This window comes from Syngnathus scovelli, chromosome 4 (genome assembly GCF_024217435.2).
Source record: "Syngnathus scovelli strain Florida chromosome 4, RoL_Ssco_1.2, whole genome shotgun sequence".
NCBI lineage: Eukaryota > Metazoa > Chordata > Actinopteri > Syngnathiformes > Syngnathidae > Syngnathus > Syngnathus scovelli.
In genome coordinates, this window is record NC_090850.1 from 14,386,636 (window position 1) to 14,410,646 (window position 24,011).

Below are 24,011 nucleotides of genomic sequence, written 5' to 3' on the forward strand. Positions count from 1 at the left end.
CTTAAAATAAAGCAGTAGCATGCTATGAGGCTATTTTACTATTCTCCAAATGGGGCCTAAGCTCAAGGTGGAGGTAGATAAATTATGAAAAGTTCCAAATACGTCCACGTCAGTTTTTGCTCAAAACAAAAATGTTAGGAAAAGCCCGACTAGATCTGTTGAGTTTTTTTAGTTTAAATTGTGTCAGATGAACACCACATCAGAAGATATAAACAGGTGTGTACACCACATTATCTTTGTTGTTTATTGTGTTGCCTCTCCTCAAAAAAAAATAATAATAATAAATATTTCAATTGAGTTAGAAAAATATGTGAAATGATTTATTGGTTTAATTTTTCACAAAAATCTTATATTTCAACAGGGGTGTGTAGACATATTATATCCACTGCACGAATACACACTGTGTGAGATGGTAATTATTTTGCAACATTTATGAGAAAACATTTGTAATGTACCCCCCCCCATTGAACTACGCAGTAGTGTTGACTCATTCCATGTTTAACTACAACACACACATCAAGTGACTTGGCTTGGATTCGGGTGCAAGAAATGTCATTGTTATAATGCATTGTCACTAATTTATTATTTGCTCAATGTCTCATTATTTATAGTCAGGAGTGGTGCATGTTTTTCCTCATTGATTCCAGCAAATGTCTGTTTACTTCACATAATACAAATGCTGCCTCTTCAGTTTGTTTCACATTTTATTAACCATTGTGATGTGCAGTTGCGCAGGGATTTCAACCAAGTCTAGTTCCTTATATTGAATGATAATGCTTTGCAATTTGTGCTAGCTTATGGCGCTTATGATAAAAAAGAAAAAAATATTACTGCAGGGGAACTGTAACTGTATGAAAATAAAGGGCTCTCAGCACTTATGTAGGTTACATGATCTCAAAATCACTCAAGCACACAATGTAGATTACATTCTCACATACTCAACTCAGTACAAAGTGCTTCAGTAATTAGTGTTGAATCCTTGAAGATGACAAGTAACAAGACAAAGACAATTAAGGCTTCAGAGATAATAAACACGTCATGAGTGGGATTCAACCAATGGCTCTTGTTCCTTTTGGAAAGTCAAACTATGGAATGCCACAACTGCACCATGATGCCAAAACAATACGTCTAATTGGCGTGTGCAATTACCAGACTTTGGTCTTCTGAATATATACTTTCTCTTTTGGCACCGGGAACCGAGAGTCGTTGGCCTGCATTCTGAGGTGTATACCTCGGAATTAAAAATAATAATAATGTAGTTTAAAAGATTAAACAATGGAAATCATTATTGGCATTATCAGACAGTGTTTAGAAATTCCTAGAAGGAATCTTTATATGTATACACTGAACCACCGCATATTCATGGACAACATGTGTGTATTCACTTTTTTGAAACCTATCCTCTATTTGCTGAAAAAAAAATAAAGCAATGAAAGTATTCGGAGGCACCTTGTGGCATTTTTGTGCCAAGGAACTATGCTGAAGTGAGCTTAGTTTTCTTTTTGTTTAGTCAAAAGTAGTGCTTTGCCACCATCTATCCACCACCTATCAAGAAGCAATTTTTTTGTCAGTTTCTCACACTTTCACAATTTAATGCTAAAACTGTTAGACACTACTATATTTTTTATATTTGTCTGGTCTTGTTCAGTTTGGGAATAAAAATATATTTATGGTACTAGCATACAGCAATGTGCATCCATTTTTGGGACCTTCCAACCAAGATGGCATGATTATTGTTCTGATGTCACATTATTAGTAGCATATTATGGGCGGGCATTCATCTGGGGCATAACATTGACAAAGTTGCTAAATTTCAAAATCCCATTTGCTCTGGCTCACAGGCAAGAAATACTGCAGCCGTAAAGGCTAATAAATGGTCAGTGGGACTGGGGAATCCAGGTCCACGGGTTAGACTCGAAGTGGCCAAAGCGTGAAGGATAATAATGGCTGTGATGGGAACAAAATGAACAATAATAATCAAAAGTTAAGAAATCGCCACACAGTGTTGGTAATCATGGAAACTCATTAGCTCTGCTAGCCATAACACAAACCTGACACATAGTTGAGGCTGTTTTTCCTTTAAATGTATTGAACTAAGTGGAAAATATCAAAGTGCCCCCCCTCCATGCTTCAATTTTTCTTTATGCGTTCCAAGGCGTAAAAAGTTTAGACACCTTGGGTTTGGAAGGCGCAATCAGGACTCCTCCTGAGCTTTGGCAACCCACACGATCACATAATCCCATAATGGAAACACAAACCACGTCAGCGTCTGGTGAACTGAACTGAAGTTTGACGGAAACGGGCCTATATGACACTGAATGGCATCCGTAATGTAAACCATATTTCCTTTGATAAGCTACTGGAAGAGGAGGACAAGCTGTGTCGGCCTTCGTTCAGCTCTACTCTAAAACAGCCGTGTAGCCTGGGAACTCTGAGGCTGAGTCGTCCGCAGTAGGCACTTTTACTAGAAGAATATGACCCGCACTGAGCATAGTCATGCACAAAGTGTGATTTTCCAAGAACATGACAAGCTTGACAGTTTCAGGCTTGAGTCACAAAGTCATGTTCGAGAAATTCCCCAATAATTCCTCAACGGACACATCGGCTCTGCTTTCCTGCGATGGCACAATAACAGCATGGCAGCCAAGTTGTGCTGTGTTCCCCTTTTTACAGGGCAGTATCATAGACCTCGGGCTTTACGATCGGGGTCGCTGCAGGACCTGGCACCAAGCTTGGGGCAAATTGAGCAGGAGGTTGTGATTGATCCCACACCCCATCCTTTAAGGACGGCGGTGCGGTGGGTGCCGAGGGGGCTGAGACAAGAGGGCTCTGGCCTTTTAGCTGCTCCCGTACTTCCTGCTCCAGACAAGGAGGCACAATCAGCTGGTCGTCCGGGTCCTGCTGAGCCGGCGCGGTGAAATACCCAGACTTCTTTTTCGGCGCCTCCAGGGCCACCTCGATGAGATTATGACTGTCCTCGGGGGCCACCACAGACCCGTTGGGCAGCTTCTTCCCAAACAGGCATGAAGTTGAAGGTGATTTCTTCAGGTCTGCGATCTCTCTTCCACAAACAGCCAGCAGGCAGCCGTTTGTCGCTGAGACCACCACGCTGTTCTGTCTGCGCGTCTTGCCATTGGGATAATCGGACCCTCGCTTTTCAAACTCTGCCTCCTTCAGGCTCTCGGGGGCCCCTGACCGCAGCTGGAAAGCGCAGCAGTGAATGTCCACCTCCACTTCCACCTTGCTGCCATTGGAGATGACGCCCTCCAGCGGAGTCTCGTCGTCGCTGTCCAAACCATTGTCAGAGTGGTTGCTGGAGAACGTAGCACAAGAAGGTTGTCGCTGGAACAGGGCCATGTGGCTCCCCAGCCCGACCGAGCCGGGAACCATGATACCGCATGACGTCGCGGTGGGGTGCAGGCTACAACGTCTCTCGGGGCGTGGCGCGCCTCCCAAAGTCGGGTGCTCATCGGAGGCGGTGGAGCCCGCCTCGCTGCCCACCTCGGACGCTGACGTCTCGCTGTTGAACTCGGAGACCACCCCACTGGTGGATGACAAGGTGCCCGTGTCACTTGGGGCTGGAGTCATAGATACGGTCACAGGGACGGGAGGAGGACCCCGGGGTTCGGCGGTGTAGACGTGTGGCTCACAAGTGCAACTGTCCTCGGCAATGTTCAAGGCCACGACCACAGCCCCGATGTTGTCCTTGCAGCCGTAGCTCTGGGCCAGCGTGCAAAGCCTCTTGGCGGCAGCGCGCGGGTCCCGCACGGCCTGAACCGTGCACACGGCTTCCTGGTAGGATACGTGCTCAAACAAGGCGCGATTCCCCAGGATCAAGAAGGCATCCTGGGATGAGAGCGGCTCGGTGTGCACCCAGGGCTTCGGAAGCACCCAGGGAGACAGATAAGAGCAGCCCAGCAGGCGGGAGCAGCATGTCACACCGCTCACTTTGTTATCCTAGAAAACAGAAAATTCCTCGGGGTAAGGCGCGTGTGACTATGAATATCCAGACAAACATGAAGGATGGATAAAACATTTTCATCTTCAGCTATACGCACTGGCAAGCAGACCGCATTTCAGGAAAAACTCTCGCTGTCTAAGAGTATGTTTTCATTTGTGTATAGATTCTCCGTCATCCAGGTCATAAAACCGCTGGAACGGCGATTGCGAATCTGAAATTTACCTCAGTGATGATGGCTTTGCTGAGTTTAACTCTTTCCATCTCTTCAGTACAGTTCTCCAGGCTGTACACCTTAGAGAGGGCTACAGGTCGACCGTCCCGACACAACACCGCCTGGCAGGTCCCCACGTTGGCCACGGTCACACTGAGGTAGCCTCCTGGCTCCGAGGACTCGTGGTGAATATAACACAGCAAGGCAGAGGCACCCAATTTCTGGCCGACCGTACCTAGTTTCCTGTTCAGTTGGTCAAACCGTGTTCAGAGATGGACTAAAACCGCAGAAATCATATTTGGGGGAATTGCACAAACCTGTGTGATGTTAGGAATGTATTGCTCATATACACACTGTCAATCGTGGAATGTTGTACTTCCTCGCACAACACATCACCCATGGTGCACTGCAGCAGCCGAGGCACTTCCTCATTGCGATCGCCATCAAAAATACCGTAGCACGCTTCCAAGCTGTCTCCAAGTCGGTCGATGGCCAGTACGGACACACACAACCTTGTTACAAACATAACAAGTGAATTCAAATGCGCACTTCAAATACATGTTTTTATTGTGATGATTTGCAGATGGAAAAAAGTTTCAAATTTCTTTATAATGTATCCAGATACACAAAGATGTCTTTAAAAAGCTGTTTGGCTATGTACTTTTAGATTTAACAATGAAAATTGACATTATTCATTTATTCAGCTGGATATTATAATTTGGCGATATGCACAGTAGAGTATAATTTTCTGACATGAGTTGAAAGACTCACTTGTTCCTTTGGCCACTCATTTCAGAGTAGCCGTGGCTCCACGGAGCGGAGGCGTTTTGTGAGTCTCCCGTTGCAGTCGATTTCTGGTCCAGTTTCAATGTGGTGATGTGACTTTAAACAGGAGATACAATACAATACGTTTTAGTACATCACCACAAATAGAGCTGATGACTCAATGAAATTCTTTTAAGAACAATCTCACATCTAGGCTTGCAAGGTTTTCACAAACTTTCCATGGGGATTAACAGAAATTTGGAAGGAATTTACAAAAGTGTTGGTTGGCTCTTAAAGGGCTAATTAAATATGGTTTGGGGAAATATAATTCTAGTACAATCCTGACTTTAAACAAATAGGTTTCATCTAAGTACAGTCGTAAGTACCTTACTTTACAAGTGGCCCACTCTTCAAGCCAAAATTTGAAGTATTAGCTCTACTAAAGTGAAAAAAATATTGAGGAATTAAGTATAGGCTATTCTTCAATTATGAACATTCCATGTACAAATATTTGTGGATACAATTTTTTTTTTAATTTTATTTATTTATTTATTTATTTATTTATTTATTTATTTATTTATTTATTTATTTAATTGATTGATACTGTACCTTTCCAATACTATCCCACCAATTTCCATCAGAAGTTTCCAATTTGTCATATTTCCAAAACTCCCCTCAGCTTACCTTGCCAGGAAAATGTACCTGAAAATGTTCTCACCCTTTGCACACAACTAGTCACGTCCAGGACATTAAGGTAGGGTGCAAAAGAATTTGGGTGGGTGACTCACTTGAAGAGATTGAGAGTTTTGTGTTCCAACATCAAGCTGCTGTTGCCCGTCAAATCCAACTCCTGGAGGCTCGGCGGTAGAGATTCGGGCAATTGGATCTCAGTCAGCTCGTTACAGCTCAGATCCACAAGCTGCAAATACAGGACATAACCCACTTTTCAAATGTGAGAAAAAAAAAAAAAGCAATTAACATATAAATCCCTAAAAGCTGTCTGACCTTGATTTCAGGAAGGTTAAGGATCTCTGGGAAGACGTTAATGTAATTGGAGTGCGCTATGAGAGTGTGCAGTTTCTTGCAGCTGGACACCGTGGAAGGGATGCTCTTCAGTTTGTTGCCACTAAGGTTGAGCTCCTCAAGCAGCTCCAGCTTACTTAGCTTGCTAATGACAAACAGACATAGCCAACTTGTGCTGAACAAAGACTATAGACACCAAAAATGGACTCAAATTGAACAAACCTGGCAGGGAAGGAGAGCATCTGGTTGTAGGCCATGTGCAGGACCCTCAGGTTGTGATGTCCTACCAATAGAGCGCCGCAATTTTCATTGAGGTTGTTCCTGGTCAGGTAGAGCTCCTGCAGCGTGCTTAGGCTGTCATCTGATTGACCGCTGGGAGGGATACTTTCCAGGTTATTGGCTGACGCATTTAAATGTTTTAGACTGTGAAGGGAAAAGGAAGAATCATTGCAGTGCTAATTAGTTTCTCGGCAACAGCTTCGACCTCCAATACAATCATCCAATACAAGTCACAGTGATATTCATTTAACAATATGTTTTTTTTAATGTTGTACTTTGCTCTGGATGATAATGAGAGGTGGTTCTAATACTTTGGTTAGCGTATACATTCACATTGAGTTCAAAGTAGTTTTGCCCATTATGAATAAAAAATTTAAAGTGAGGTTCTTGCTGTTCTCCTTCAATCCTCATTAGGATGAGACAATCAGAGATCACAAAGAAAAACATAGCGAGGACTTGTGATCTTGCCAGAAAGATGAGTCGGCATCGAGTATTTGTCTCTGGCCCCCTGCCTGGGAGAGGCACTGATGAGAGGGTTAGTAGATTAGTCTCCCTTAATCGATGGATGGCTGGGTTCTGTAAAAAGCAGGGACTGTATTTTATAGATAACTGGTCCTCCTTCTGGGGCCGCCCTGACCTGCTGAGGCACCATAATTGACAAGCTTATGAAGTGCTGCCTCCAAGAGTGAAAATGCTTTTATTGTCACTTTTTTCTTATAGTCTGGACTCTTTTTCAAAAGGTAAGTAGCCACGTACCTCGTTGTGACGCCCTAGCCCTGCCCCTATTGTCTTTGTAACAGAAGCCATAGTATGTTACCTTCAAACTGCTATACACGGCTGACTCCAATGAGTTTTTTGAGTTGCAAACACAATAGTCACCTTATTTTTTTTGCACGCTTAGCAGTTCAAACAAAAAATGAAAACACTCGCAAGGCGCATGGAGTAGAAAACAGCCAAACAGACTGGCTCCATGCATCCCTAGTTTCTGACAAATAGTGTAGCAAATGACCTTTTGTAAAAAGGAGCAGGGACATCAACGTAATATATTTTGCTTTGGTGACACGTTGATATATAGAACAAAAAAACCCTGATTTGACAGAAAAATAATACACGCTGACTCACCGCATCGGCTCGAGCTGAGCATCAGTGGCTTTTTTCACATTGAGTTTGTCATTCACGCCAACATTTTACTACATACCACAAGACATACGCTATTTGCACCATACATACTATGAGGGGCCGGAATTAGTCAGCCTCCCAATGTATTGGCAGTTCTCTCCCTTATTATTGATGTAACAAGGGAAGATCCCCACTTTTTGGGTGAGAAGTTCCAAACATTCTTGTCGCTTGGATCCTGCATAGTGAATCCGCCGCCATGATTACGTCTCAGCATTTGAAATGCAAAAGTCCATTAGAGCACTAATGGGTGTTAAGTGATTTAGCTCACAGGAAACAGGCGGCTAAATCTCGCTCACGTTGCAGTTTAGTATATCCATCTAGACCGCAACGCTTCCATACACACCAGCTAAATAATGAGAAATAGTTGTCACCTCAGACAAACCATGATGACCGAACCAAAACGATAGTACACAGACATGAAGAGATGAAAGATTTAAAAAGATTAGTGGGACTCACTTCAAGGCCTTGAAGAAGAGACTCTCCGGTAGTTCTCCTAGCTTATTGTGCTGAAGGTCCAAGACTTCCAAGGGGATGTGGTCCAGCAAGTCTGGCAATCTGTGCAAGTGATTGTTCCCCGCTAGAAGCGTCTTTAAACTCAAGCTGTTGAGTAACCTGTCACAAAGAACACATTCACGGTTTGGCATTTGTAAATGCATCCATTTGCAGAATTTTGGGGGAAACAATCCCTTGTTAGTTGGTAAAAAATTAAAAACTCACTATTTGTGGTCAGGTTGAATCATTACAAGAAGTTTGGCGACATCTTGTGGCATTTATTGACAGTTAGAATTCTTTTTGGAGGGCGTCAATTACTCACGGGTTTTTGCTATTCGCAGCAGTGCATGTCGCAATTCCAGCTAATGAATGGTAAGACTGTAGCTTGGTTCAATACAGCCGTATTTTCACATGCCATTGTTCAAAATTGCCAGTAGATGCCACATGATGGCAGCAAAGCACTACTTTTGTCAGAATAAAGCTCCTCATGTGGCAACATAGTTCCTTAGCAGCAAATTGTCACAAGATGGTGGTAACACACTACTCTTATCTAAACGAAGCACCTGAACTCACTACAAGATAGTGTCTTTGGAACCAAAATGGCATTGCGATGGCAGGAAGACACTACTTTTGTCTAAATAAAGCTCCTTAACTCAGTTCAACATAGTTCCTTGGCATCAAAATGGCACTAAGATGGCACAAGATGAAGGCAAAGCATTACTTTAGTCTAAATGAAGCTCCTGAACTCATCAGCTTACTTTGTGTTCCGCTCATAACGTACGGCATCTGCCTGGCTAGTATCACAAAAGAAGGATGCCAAAATGGTTCTGTACAATGTAGTCAATTTGGTACTCAAAACATTGTGGACTCAAACTAAACTTTGTTGGATGAAGTGGTTGTCACTAGCAATCACATGCCAAGAAAATAAAAATTTTGGATGTCCATTATTTTTCCCTTTTGTTTACTGTGTGTCATGCTTCTAGGGTGTCACGCTATTTCCATAGTAGCTGGTGTAACTAATGCCAACACACTCAAAGATGGAAACTTGGCTTTACGCAGAAGATGACGACTGTGCTTGCGAATGAGGGCAGCACAAGGGAGGATGTGGATAGAGTCACTGGCTCACAGTCAGAAGTTCTGGGTGTGAATCCCTACTGGGACCTTACTATGTGGCGTTTGTATGTTCTCTCCATGATTGCACGCTAACCTGCATGGAAGCTCAGTGAGGAGATTGTGCGTGACATCCAGCATCTCCATGTTTCTGCAGTCACACACCCAGTCTGGTAGATGCTCCAGGATGTTCCTGTCTCACACAGACACACAAAAACTCATTTGATAAAGTAAACTTAATATAATAAATAAACAATGGGTACACATTGCTCACAGTCAGAACTCACTGTGATAGATCCAAGTATGTCAGTTGATTTGGGACTGGGTAAACGCTGACTGCGCTAAGGCCTGTGGGCAGATGGAGGAGGCAGTTAGCAGTGTCTCAGCACTCTTCTGTCAGATATTTACTGGACACTGTGATAGGTGCACTGACGTGAGAGATCCGCTATTCTCTTTTGTCATCTGATTGGATTTCAGCCTTTATGTGCTGCAATGTCCATCTAATCTGCCCTGGGCCTTCATAATCATTATTGCTGGCTGATGTAACTCTAACTGTATTACAGAAATTAATCTTACCCCCAACACTTTAGTTTTTTTTCCCAATTGACCATGCATGGCCATCAACACACAAAGACTACTGAGCATTTAGATCTTGATACTTTTTTTCATTTAATAATCAGAATATCTGGTGAGTATGATGAATTTCATTGACACGTTCCTGTTTTTGTCATATCATTCGCTAATCCTGAATCTGGCCCAGACAATATATGGGGCACAGTTATATTGTGTTTTTAGTATAGAACTGATGCAACATGATATTACTGGTATTAAAAGATGAATTATGTCCAGTAAGTCCCCACTGAAGGTCCAGATAAGAAATATACAATCCAGACTCACGGTTGCTGCCAGCGTGGAGCATTCGGAGCGCGAAGCCGTCGATTGTCAGCGCCCTCAACTGGTTACGCTGACAGAGGAGAGTCTCCAGGCTACAGATGGAAGTGAGGTCCAGCGAGTCTAAACAGTTGTCCCTCAGGTCCAGGTGGGTCAACTGGGTCACCGCCTCTGGACTCTCGCTTTTCACACAGCGTAGTCCATTTAGCCTACACGAGACAGCCAAAGAAAACTGGAAATGAGATCGTGCCTATATTTGATTACATTCCCTTGATCAACTACTAAAACGCACACACAGCCAACATGGAGGCTTTTGTGAGTGCAGGTGCACAGTATGTGGAAGATCATTGCAACTATTGCGTGATGGATAAAACGTCTTTGCCTCGATATACAGCTGTTGAATCATCGACTCACTCGACAGCACGATTTTATCTCTTGTTTTTATTCGCATTACCTCCAGTCAAGTGCGGGAAGCGCTCTTCTAAATGTCATGCAAAAAAAATGAATAAACAACTGCCCTTTCACGACGAACGCTGCCTGCTCACTAATTCATCACAGGTGCACCTTGTCCTTGCGGATACACCCGCTCATTATTTTACCCACATCCCATCGTAGCGCTCTGGTTGAGTTATCAACCGAGGGCAGGCCACAGGTCGAGCGAGAGAAGGAAATATGGGCAAGAAGAAGAAATCAATGAGCGATGAAGGGCCATTCTTCAAAAGGCAGCACTGAGCCAACAAATACAAGTAAGTGCAGCTCGGGGAAGATCTGGGGTGTGAGGAAGGGAATAAAAAAACATGATACCCTAAACAAACTGTCATTCTATCATTAAAGCGCAATAAATCCAAACCAGAATGAAGACCTAGTGGAGCGTTAGGAATAACGATTTTTATTCAGTGAAATGAATGGAAATGCCATTAAACCATTCCATCCTGCCCTGTTTCAAAACCTACTCAGTGAGCTGCAGTAATAATCGTCAAAACGACAACACACAATGGATGAACATATGCCTATACTTCTAAAACATGCAGGCTAGCAGCCCTTGTGGACCGCGTTTGGAGCTAATTTCAATATCATTGGGGCCGAGCTGGAGCCATGACCCATTAGATTTTGAGCTTTAGTGAAAAAATTCTTGCTTTGCATGAGAGTGCTTTAATTTTCTAATATCGACCCCTACAGTACTTGAGTGGAGCTTAATATTTTGTTAGCAAGTTAAGATTATGATGCAGTTTTTTTTTTTATTACCAGGTTTTGATTCGGTTTGTACTGGTCCTCGAGAGAGACAAAGAGCTGTTTATTCTTACCTGAGGTCAATGTGTTTCAGGTGGCTCATTCTGAGCAGAGCACACACCTCCAAACACATCACTCGGTTCCCCGCCATGGATAATTTGTCCACGGCACTCAGTCTCTCCAGCACTGGGGGGATGTGATTGAAGTCGTTGAAGGAGAGGCCGAGACTGCTGAGCTGGGACAGTCCGCCCAGCTCAGCAGGCAGAGAGCTCAAGTGGTTTCCATCCAAAGACAGCGTTTGGAGGCTACATCACAGGAAGGGAACCAAAGAAAAGTAGGTCAGAAGTAAAGGTACGGCTACTAATTGAAATATGTATCAAAAGTGCAAACTTAACAATAAAAAGACTACTTGTGCCAAATAGTACTACTGTGCCTTGTATGTGTGTCACCTTTGTAGGTTGCCGATTTGCACGGGCACGGTGTGGAGATTGTTGCAGGAAAGGCAAAGCTCTGTGAGGCTGAGGATCTCACACACACATTCAGGGAAAACACCCAGACGGTTGTGAGACAAGTTCAAGCTCTTCAACTGAGAGAACCTAAGGATCAAGTGAGCAGAATTACCTCCCAGTTCTCATTTCGTATGTGTGTTTGTCTGATTGAAAAAGGATCAAGGACTTTGTTTTTCACTCCCACTTCATGTCAGGGAAAGTGTGCGTCTCTAAAAAGGTTTCCAGTGAGTGTTTCTGTACTGCACATAAGTTCCAAGAACAAAATATGTCAATTAAAGTGTAAGGAAGCACAGCATGATGTACATTTAATAGCCTAGATGGGAGCAAACGGGGACATTTTTAGATGATTTATATATACTGATAGCCTGTTCTGAAAAACCCAATTTCCCATAAAAGACTACCTTTGAAATCTTATCGAACTGAAGAAATGAAATCTTTGTAGTCTTCATTGGAACTTCAAGCAAAATAATGATTGTTCTAATCTCTAATGTCATTTTAAGGTAGTCTGATGCCCTTCTGGTGTGTTTATCCCTATGCTAAACCATCATGTCTATTATATTTTGGTAAAGTTCTTACCTAGGGAGGTGGAGCAGACCTCCAGGCCCTAGCAGGCTCATGAAGTTGTGCCGCAGGTTGAGGTGGGTGACGTCTTGGCTGTAGAACAGATACTCGGGTACTGCCTCCAGACTGTAGCACGACAGGTCCACCAGGCTGACTGTCTGTGCCACCACCTTAAAAACACAGACAAATATTTTTGTAGCATTTTTTTATGTATTGTATTAATGCAACCATTAATAATATAATGTAATAAAATAAAGTAAATGATTAAATAACAGAGAAGAGTTTCACAAGTAAGCAACCCAGTAAGTTAAAGTTATATTAGTTGCTCTTCTCAGATGATAAAGAATATATGCTTGTGAGTATTCTTATATTTTTTGCCAACATGTGTGGCTACATTTGTTTTCAAATATCCATTGCTTAGGGGATGTAACTAGCAAAACATTGATGCTAGTTTCGTTAACTACAGTGCTTAGCATTATGTCATTTTTATTTGAATATAAACACATAATTCTCCTTTTTTATGATTTTGGTTTAACTGGGAATGGCAAGAACCAACCACTTGCACTTGGTCTCTTTTTTGACATAACTGTTTTGTGAAGTTTGCTGCCTCCATTTAGAGCTCAGCAGTTATTTCTGCTCGCAACTCAAGACCCCCGTAAAAATCGGTCAAGCAATGGCTCGTGCAGCTAAACCGACCTGCGTGTTGTTGTTCAATGCTGGTCTGCATGAGTCTGAGGACAACGTCCCGCATTAACCGCGAGGCTGCACCCTGAGCAGCGGGCCAGAAAATGGGCCGGCTGCTCATAGGAGCATGACATCACATATAACTTGATTTGGGAAATGACAAAGACAAAACTGCTCATCTCCCACACAAACGCTCCGACGCTCTCTCTTGAAGAGCAACCGCTTTTAAGATAGATGAGACTAATTAGGTGATATGAGAGTGGAGCAATAGATTGACTGAAGGGAGAAAGAAAGAAAACATTGTGAGTCTAAATAATTGAAGCACTGTGATAGACGAGACTGGCTACATAATGCACAACAGCTTCAATGAAAGATAGCCTACTTCATACCACAGTCCCACTAGTTATGCATGGTCATAGCAAGCCACATTCCATCCCAGTGGACCAAACGGGCCTATCTACCCAGGTCCGACAATAATTTGCAGGCTAATGTTGCTGCATAATTCATGGTTTAATGGGTAATTTCACCATCTGATTTTGACCTGCATGCAGAAATCAGACCAATAATATTTACAGAAGATCTGTTTAGAACGTACATACAATGTAGTACATGATACAAAGTTGTTGGTAGAGGAATGCCTTGGGCTTTGCTTCCTCTATATTGTGATATAATTATACTTAAATCATCAATATGACTTAATAAACGTGGTAAATTCTGCCCTTCAGAGGCTGTGGAAATATAACAATCCCCTATGTTATTTGACTTCAAAATGTTAGTTAGCGCAACAAAGTGAGCAACTTGTTTTTACTTCTATCTTTAAGTTGTGGCTCAAAAGAAGGGACAGTTGTTCTGTAAAATATCTTTGTTGTGGAATGCAGGAAAGACAATCGTCACAACAGCAAAGCTTACAGATTCAGAAATGTTATCGAAGTTTGTTGCCTTGACATTTTGAGTTCAACTAACATTTCTTTCCAGGGTAGAATGCTTCCCTAGTGTGAATTTCTGCCACAATATTGAATTGCTTTATGAATAATAAAAAATAGACCAGACTCAGTTCATTGCCTTACTCTCTCTTGCTTGACACTGTCATTGAGGTCAGAGGTATCTAAGATTTTCATTTCCTTAATTAGTCACAGAATGCAATGTGGTTATTTGTCCGTCCCGCTAAAAGTGTTCATCAATGAGCTTATCTCCTCAGAAACAACCTTTCGTCTACGTCTATGTAAATCCAGAGGACTCTAAGACTGTACAGAAATCCATACGAAAGACAGAGTGCAGAGTGACTCTGCAACTAATTGGATTCCTTTTTTTTTTTTGTTCTATTGGCTGTCGCCTCTCATGGCCACCATCATAAGATGCCTGTACCTCAGAGGATACGCTCACAACATCTGCTTGGCTGCAAGAAAGAGCTAAAGCGCAAGAGACATTCAGTGAGACAAAGCGAAGCCACACATGCACACTCAATATTGCACTAAAGAGCAGCTGAATGGACAGACAAATAATGGATAAGATCAATAATGGAGGACAAGGAATTCAGTGGATTTAAAAAGTCTACACACCTCTGTTCAAATACCAGGTTTTTGTCATATATAAAATATTCAAACTGGATCAAAGTGATTTAATTTGCACTAAATTGACGAAGTAAAATTAAGTACATTTAATACACCCTTTTTTCTTTCAGTTTCAAGTTGGTAGTAACTGGTAACAAAGAGAGGAGTAAAAGTGCTTCGCATAATAATGACGTCATGACATAAATAATGTGTTATTATTTAGTTTGGCATCTTACTTTGGATGCCTGTCGATGCCATCTCTGGTAGTCGGCCAACGTGTCGAAATTGACAAAGTAAGTCTGAGCCTGAGATCCGGCCGAGCTGAACATCAGACAGTTTTGTCTCCTTTTCACCTCCTCCACCTGAACACAAACACACATCATAAAAAAGATCTACTGTCATTGCTACTTCGGGGTGACTCATTGTCAGCGACTCATGCGTGCATATGATGCAGGGACAGACAGACAGAAGTGGGATGGGGGAGGAGGATTTATTTTAAGCCCAATTTGATGAAGATCATGGGCCTTGCGTTGGAGTGGCCGCTTTAGAGTGCCTCGTTGTTTTGTCAGCACCCAGCTGGGAGGATATTCCAGCCACCAGGCATCATTCCTCAGTGTAATTACTTTAGTAAGTGCATTCAGCCAGCAATTTTTTGAACTGGGCACTCACCTTCCCGCCCACCAGGGGCAGGATGTGCATCTTGCCGGTTAGGCTGTCTTTGACGGAAGCTACGATGAGGCACGTTCCGCAGAGAATGACCTGCCGCTCGGCCCATTTGTGCAGCTGCGTCTTGCCCTTCCGCACGCTGAACACACCCTTCAATAGGGTGCGCTCCTGCTGGTCCGCATTCACGGGTCGCTCTGAGGAAAGACAGATAAAGAGAGCGAGAGAGACAGAGAGAGCGAATGAGAGTGAGAACATACACACTGACAGGGTTAGTGCAGAACCACAAACATCTCTCTCATGCACAGGAAGCCTCGCCTTCAAATAACAGATGCTGTAATGCGCAGCAAGAGAACAAAACCACAGTATACTCCCAACAATAAACTTATAAGCTGTTGCTTGGTCAACACTTTTTTTTTTTTATCTGACGTCATCGATGTGTGGGTTTTATACCAGCAGAGTTATGTTTTTTCCGCTACTGTATGCCTTTACATTTGGAAAGCTTTGGAGTTACTAGTGAGGCAAAATTAATAAGTGGGCATTTTGGTGCTACTACAATGTCCAGGAGGCTATTACATATTTAGCAGAGCTGTATTCTAGCAGGCACTAATGACAGAAAAGATGTTACTAGTCATCAACTAGAGCGTTGAATTGTCTTACTAGAGAAGATAAAAACTACTACTAGTCAGGAATACAGAATGACTGCTCCCACAGATTTCCTTAATTTTCTTTGAAATGTCTTGTGCTGTGCTTCCCACTCAGAGGCTGTGATTGACTAGAAAACATCCTTTTTTCATCCATCTTCATTTTTCCTTGTCAAGGACGTCCAACAGCAAGGAAAGCCTGTCTTCCTCCGCCAGCAAAAGTGATTATGACTGAGCAAAAGAGCTTATGACAACAAACTGTCTGCCAGGCACATCTACGGCAGCGACTCTTCCTTCACTCCACAATCAAGTGCTCTACAATGGATGAACAATTGTTTTTTAAAGGGTCTTGTTTTTTTGTTTTTTTCTGGTAATGATTATAATACCTCAAGGTCAATTCAACACTGCTTTCAATAGAATGTTTTAATGATGTGTTTGCACAGCAGAGCACTATTCAAAAATGTGACTTTGTTGGGCTGACAATTTATTGATTTTTTTTTAAGTAGAAGATACTTATGGATTAGTAGTGGTCAACCACTTGTGTAAAACAACCTTTTGACTTATGATCTATTATCTTTATGAGAACATATGAAAAACACCACAGGCATATATTCTTTATCATCTGCGAAAAACAAGTAGCAGTAGTAGCAGTAGTAGTACTAGTAGTAGGAGTAGCAGTAGTAGTAGTAGTTAGTAGTAGTTGTAGTAGTAGTCATAGTAGTAGTGGCAGTGATAGTAGAATAGTACATAGTGCTGTAACTTCTTCATTTGTGTGTGCATGATTGTGTTATACTGCCCCCGGTGGTCACACCAGAAGGAATGTTTAGCGTTATAAGCATCTTCATGGAATGGATCAAAACTATTTTATAACTATTTTATATATCTATATGAAGATATAAGCAATAAACAATAGATTGGTGTGAAGAAAAAAAAAAATCAATCCCGCTACCTTCACCTCACTTCATTAGTGGGGATCAGTGGAGAGTGTGTGAACAAACAACATTACGGCACACTGCACCAACTGTTCAGCATCACACACACAGCAACAACTCTCCAGAGAGCCCTAAACTCATTTGAGTGAGGAGAAGCCTCGCCTGGACCCACTTCTCTTGCTGTCTAAGCCTTTAAAAAGGGATATAGGGCCATGTTCCAAAACAGCTTTCACCCAAATGCCATCATCTCTAATTATCCGCATATAATTTACAGTATTTGTGGTATAAATGCACTTGGATGAGCAATGACCTCCTGCTTCTCTTATTACATGCAGCATTCTTACTCTTTCCCCTTCAAAAATCAACATTACATCCTTATTGCTGCTCGTTACTTTTTTGTGACATATTATTTATGGTCATTTGTGGATGGGTGAGGTACACTACCTGAAAGAATGTGAGGTGCCAAAATGAATCGATAGTTATTTGATCAGCACATTAATTGACAAGATCATCGATACATCATTTTGAGCCATTTTCACCCTAACTAGTTGCATCAACTATTTACCAGCTGTGCATCGCTAGTAACATCTTAGTAGTATGCCAACATTGGATTACTATTGTGCAGGAATGTCAGGCAGTAGTGGAGGGGACGTTACCAAGACAGTCTTTCTACTAGTGGACTAAATTTTCATACTAGTGAGAACAATGTAAAACGTGTGCCTCATTAAAGTTGGGAAACACCGGTCATTTCTACATCTACATGTGCATTGGACACATGATATTCACACCATGCTTGCTTCTTGCATGACCCTATCAACACATCTGAAAATCATTAGTTGCCTTACACAATGTGTCCTAACCATGAAGAGCCAACTCCTCTAAAACAAGTTTTGTCCCCCGAGGTCTGTGGTGTTATTAGTTGCTATGGATATATGGTTGTTGTACAAATCAAAGTCCAGTCCGAGCTAGTAAACCTCCACCTCCTGCTTCATGACTGCAAATAAAGTTGACTCCATGGGGCTTAAAGTGGGTTAAAAGTCAGTGGATGTTGCACAAGACTGTTTCTCAAAGCGTCGGAGGAGAGCGCGATGACAGACGGGGCCCGGCAGACTAATTGTCACCCTGTGCAAAACGCCCTCCCAACGACGGGGGAAGAGTGTCACCTCTGAGCGGCCTTCGCTCGGCGGAAGAGTCGTTGACATGTGACTTCACGCGGCGAGTGATGAGGCTCGGGCAAGGTTAAAATGTGACGTTCAATTATTTCGACGGGGAATGGATACATTAACCACAACAGGGCGGTGGGCTACAACGCCATTAAACTTGATGTTGACATCAAAGAAAAACTGTTGGGGGAGGTCAAGGCAAATATTTTCTTTGCAATAATATGTTGTATGTACCCCCATTGTGCTCAATTCTGTTTCAATTTGTTTTCATTCATCCAGGGTATTGCATGTCTACATTGACTGAAAGTGACGTTAATCTACCCTCAGGCTCGCATTGTAAACGTCACAACGTTCTGGGTTTTGTTACGTACGAGGGCAGTTTGACGTCAATTTTAGTTAAGGGCGGTCATTGTATCCCAAAAATTGTACTTTAGCTCAATTAAGACCTTGCAAAGGACACCGCAAATTCATCATCACTTTGCAAAGTCTGTGCAATCACCGCGAAGAATTTTGTCTTGGTCTCCTTTCCTGGAACCCCAGCTTTCCATCTGCATGATATTTATACCACTCAAATCTTTTTTTAAATCATAAAATGGATTATTTCAAGGCAACTGACAAGCACTTAGAAGTCACACTCAGAATAGCAAACGCCTTTGCTGGCACTGAAAAAGTTCGGTCACGTGCCACCTCTCGGTTGGACTTTGTTGCTCTTTAAAAACTGGACTTAAGTTGTCTAAAAAGATAATATTACACAGAATTTTATGAGGTTTGCAAACAATCGGCGCCACGATACGTCCGGGTGGCAGAAAAAGTGATTGACTACACCCCAGCGAACTGAAAGGATGACAAAAACTTGCAGTGTTTGGGGTTGAGGTTAAACTGGTTGACTTTCACATTAATCACTATCCACTCACTTTCAATTGTTTCTGTATTTCTAAAGGAAAGTATGTATGTTTTTTTCGAAGCCAAAGAAAAGCTCTATCACAGACACGTCACATTATGAGGAACTGTCAAGAAATGATGGGATTCTGCTCTCGCGCTTGGGGCCATTTGTAATTCACTTTTATATTAATTTGCATTCGTCTATTCAGTGTTAATTTGATACACTTCAGTATGAAGTTGAAAATCTACATCCGCCTTTTGCTTGGCAGTTTTTCTTCATATTACTGTCATTCAAAGCTTTTTATATGAATCTACGTATATCGCCAATCATCTTTCACACCCTCGTGATATCATTGATGGTAATTTCAGTTAGTCTATGGTGTTTTGCATAATATGTTAGCATTAAGCTAGTGGATTTTGTTCGGCAAGGTTTATTAAAACTTTTTTGTTGCTTACACTAAGAATTACTAATCTGTAGGTTTTTAAGCAGCAATTTTGTTTGGCGTTTCCCATCATATGTTAGTATTAAGCTCATGGAGTTTCTTTTGACAAATTTATACAGTTTGGGTGAGGATTTTAGTGCTTGCACTTTCAATGGTTAACTTTCTGTTTTTTATGTGTCAGTTTTGCAATAAACGTCAACTGAGAATGACAGATAAACCACTTGAAACGAGTTATGTCTTTTTTTCCCATTACATTTTTGTCAAAGGGAATGTCAGTGAGAGTGACAACAGGCGCTGAGGAATAGCTTAAAATATATGTTTCAATAAGTTTAAATGCATTTAAAGCGTGTGGAAGGTGTAAAGTTACTTTTTGGAACTTCAAACTAAAAAAAATTCAAATGGTATCTCTATATTGCAAATCGCCCTTCCTAACTGGCGGTATACTATAATTATGATCTGATAAGATCCAGTCCATCTATGTACAAATGGGACGGAGTAATAAGAACAACTAAGTACACTCTGGGGTGTCAGAAATATGTCAACAATGCGACTTATTAAACACTGACGCTTTGATTGGGGGCCAAATCAATAACATTACTGTATGTGCTGTGATCTCACCTCTCCCACATGACTCATTGTGGGATAGCGACAGCGGGTCTCAAATACGCCGGCCGAGCGAGAACACAGCCCAAGAGGACCAAAATGAAATGACAGCAGCCCAGCTCCCTACAGCTGCGCGGACGGGACTGACCTACACAACCACTGGCCCACGGGTCCCCTGCCTTTGTTTTCTCTCGCAGGATTTTGATGAAGTCAGCATTAAGCCATCATTACTATTTGTTTTCATCTCATCAGAGCAGCCCAGCAGGCGCACACGTGGGGGAGGCTCAACATGACGTTCTTTATCAAATAAGACAAAAAACAACAACCATAGGATAAGAATGTTTGTTTTAGTTTTTTAAGAGATGTGAGTTGCCTAAAATTCAAGATATGAGCACTGTATGGTGGCAACTGTAGGCTTCAAGGTATTCATTGCCCCTCCCACTTGAATTTTTCCATTAAACTATTTATAAAAGAAAGAAAATTAGTTGAACAGAAATAAATGCATTTGCATCCATTTAAACAGAGATATAAAATAAGTGGTATAGAAAATGGATGGATGGTAAATACTCCAATGAAGCTCAGTAGAGTACACAGACTCAACTAACGGCTGGCTAAATAATTCAAATTGGAGTTGCAAATTATGAATTTAAAAAAAATACATTAACCAAAGACATATTATAGTCTATTCTATGCATCCACAGAAAACTGACATCAAATAGAAATTTGAGTAAATCATAATGATGACTCTTCATTGAAATGCATGGAGGCAATTGTGTAGGTTGAGTCTGATGCTGCAGCAATAAATTTACTGTGCATTATGTTTAAAAAAAAAGATTAAGTAGCGTTACACTGACTCAGCAGCAATAGCTATTCCTGTATCTAAATTATATGCATATAAAATGTAAAGAAATGATGTGCATATAAAGAAATTCAGAAATTCAGTGTCAAAAAAAACAACTAGAAGTAAATAGAAAATTAAATATTCTAGGATAAGTTAAGGCTTTTAAGAGCTACACAAAGACTGATTTTAAAGAATAGTGATTTAATAAAAACTCTCTTCTTCACCCTTGGCGGAAGAAACTAATTTATTCTTTAAATATGTTGCAATATACCCTAACCCTAGCAGCATCTTACTGGAATAATCAAAGAAAATAAAACTGATCAATTAAATTCAGCTACAAATGGAAAAAAGGTGTGATACTGTACGTTACATGGTTTGTTTGACTCCCCATTGCCAGAAACAAGGGAACGTACAGTGGCTTATAAGGGACAAAAAACAAAACATCTATAGTAATGAGGCAGCCTACAGGAGGGCTGAATAGTGCAAAATTAGGAATGCTTAGGTCACTACAGGTCAAGCACTTCATTAGCCACACCATTAGCCACACTCACATATTTGAACAAGATCCAATTTGAGAACTACATGAACAACAATACCTTTGTAACAATAACAATGCCAAAACGAGTAACTCCACTCAACCTTTGCTCGGCTGGCCCCTTTCTCCCCATCAGAGGAAACCGGACCGCTATCATGAACAGACAATGAAGATGGATGATGATGACGGTGAAGATGATGGGCCCTGTGGGTCGGTACTCACCGCTGTAGAAGCGGATCAAGCAGCTGAGGTCTGAATTGGCAGCCTCTTGCTGCACACGCACCGGGTCGGCGTAGCCCATAACGGCCAGATAGTCGTAAAGCATCTGGAGAGGACGCTCGGTAGGCTCCAGCCTCCTGCGGCAGAACGCAAGCACAAAGCAGGATGACAACAGGAAACATAAATACAATAAACGTGCAAGGAGGACTTTTGGAGCTGTTATGAAGACAGCGGGTGAGCTGAATATCTCACAGTAAGCAGCGTGTTGTTGTTTCGTAGGAGAGGGAAAGGACTTTATTTTCATTGAGTTGTGCTTTTCATTAGAAATAGAAAAATATTTGCACAAGTGGAAATCTGCTGAATAAAAAAATACATTGAACATCTAGCCCAGCTAGGATTGACAAAAACATACAACGGAAATGTTGCAATTTGAATATCATTTTTGGAATGAGCTGTCCACTCGTGTTGACATTCTCATTCACTTCAATGCAGAACGAATGTTTTTATATGTACAGACGTTTTATAATTTTAAGAGATACATTATTTAACAAATTCTATATTTTTGCAATAGAAATTACATATACAGTGGATATAAGAAAAGTCTACACGCCCTTGTTCAAATGGCAGTTTTTTTTGGTGAAATAAAAAACTGAGACTGAGAATATTTGAAAAACTTTCCACCATTTATGTGACCTGGCTATAACATATTCAACTCAGGGGAAAGGCAAGTTAAAATAAAGAACTGACATAATATATAGTTGAACAAGTCTGCATACTCTCTGATAACTGGGAGGGTATGCACACTTGTGCAACAAGATTATTGCAGTTGTTATTTTCACTTGTGTCCAGTGATGCTAAATAAGTTCCGGTGAGGTGCAGCTTGAATTTGACATTTTCCTGCGGCTTTAATTACCGTACAAGAAAAGTTTTAATGGAAGTCTGATTTATTCATGTATGACATGCATATTAAATCCGGTTGGAGAGTGAGATTTGTCAGAACATTTTATAGCCCTCAAAAGTGCCACGAGGTCCTGCAGTTGCAGCCCGTACATACAAAGTGAAGATGGATGAGACTCCTGACCTCAATGTATTAGTCAGGCTGCTTTAATCGGCCACTCGTCCTAGTGTACCCTCTCTGTCTCTTTGGGAGGAGGCGATCGAGAATTCTGGGAGTCTCCCGTTTGGAAAACGTTTTGGCCATGAGCAAGTGGCAGGAAACCAAAACCTGGCCTGGGACCGACTGGTTGGCGTTACCCGTCATTTTGGCCTACAACACACTTAGAGAAGCCCCAGAAATAGAACAATGACCAGGATGGGTGGATGTCCTCTGTTAAAGGAGACACATTGTATGGTGGTTTTCACACTTTAAAACAGTTACCAGGTGTCTTGAGAAATGTCTCTGCCATTTGCCAAGCAGTTGAGTTTATAAGACTTTTTTCATTAGGACTAAAAACGTCTTTAGTTTTTTTGTATATTTTTTTGATTCCCCAAAAATATACTGTTCTTCTTTTTGTAGATTTTAAAAACAGCTCTCCAGGTAGAGCACTAGGAGAGTAAATAAACAAACAAACCATCAAGTCGCAATCCCAGTACGGTATACAAGTGTAATCCAATGTCAGCAATATCCTGGTTTTAAGTCTTGGAGATTTCTGTTATTAATTTTAAATGGATCAGGTCTTACTGGCAGACAGAGAGGCAATTTAAGTGCATCAGCGCAGGACTATAAAGTGCAGCCACTCAGCCTATCCGCCATCTTGAATGAGCCCGTAAAGAAAGAGCAACGCTGCCGAGATAAATATGTATTTACCTGAGTAGATCTCCATGCAGTTGAACAAAGAGGCCCTGTCCATCCCTCTGGGCGCACATCTCTTCCACTGTGGTGCTGGTGGAGCAGAGCACCAGCTGCAGGTCGGGCTGAAGAGCGGAGGAAGCCTGGGGTCCAGAGGCAGGTAATTGGGGGTCCACCGTGCCGCCGTAGAGACACACGCAACCTCGCTGGGTGTCGCTCCTCAGCCAGTCGCGTTCCCGGGATCCGAATCTGTTCTTTCTTGTCAAGCAGCCGCGACTCCCGACTCGCTTCATGTTGCGCTGTGGACAATCACAAACAAATGAACATGTTAAAACTCACAGAAATGCTATAATTAAATATAATGTAACGAAATCACTTTGTGTCACATTTTGTGTTTTAATTCAATGGACATTGTGAACTTCCTTCTGATGGGTGCTTTCTAGGGGAAATATAATACAGACACAGATATACATAGATGGGAGACATTTCAGCTCCTCATTAAGCCTTAGTAGGTCTTCACTGAAGATAAAGAATATAGTCTTGTATTATCTGTCAACATGTGCTGCTCCGCCATTTGTGTTCAAATATCCATTGCCTAAAAGTCTATCACACCGCAACGTTGATGCTATCGATTAGCCCGTCTATGGCTTTGCCTATCATGTATTAGCATTAAGCCCATTTACGTGCTTGTTTTTAAACACACTGTGTACAGTACTTCATCTTGTTTTATGTTTGACAATAAACTTCAACTAGGAGTGGCTCTAAACAGCTCGAAACAGCTTTTTATAAAATGCTTTTCCCTCGTAAACACTGGTAACACAGTCGCACAAAAAATACTGACATTGAACATAA

At 41.7% G+C, this 24,011-nt stretch overlaps 1 protein-coding gene across 1 annotated transcript; it reads right to left on the reverse strand.

Annotated features, from left to right (window-relative positions):
* Positions 1–686: 686 nt before the first annotated feature.
* On the reverse strand, positions 687–23,454 carry phlpp2 (PH domain and leucine rich repeat protein phosphatase 2). The gene is made up of 18 exons (XM_049718715.2): positions 23,178–23,454; positions 21,374–21,507; positions 15,115–15,305; positions 14,682–14,807; positions 12,227–12,381; positions 11,591–11,737; positions 11,216–11,446; positions 9,918–10,120; positions 9,308–9,368; positions 9,118–9,213; positions 7,875–8,030; positions 6,183–6,383; positions 5,943–6,105; positions 5,726–5,856; positions 4,944–5,054; positions 4,490–4,684; positions 4,184–4,415; positions 687–3,957 (listed from the first exon to the last, which is right to left on the reverse strand). The coding sequence occupies exons 1-18, from the start codon at positions 23,450–23,452 to the stop codon at positions 2,668–2,670; spliced, it is 4,098 nt and encodes a 1,365-aa protein (XP_049574672.2). The 5' UTR covers positions 23,453–23,454; the 3' UTR covers positions 687–2,667.
* Between the last annotated feature and the right edge of the window lie 557 nt (positions 23,455–24,011).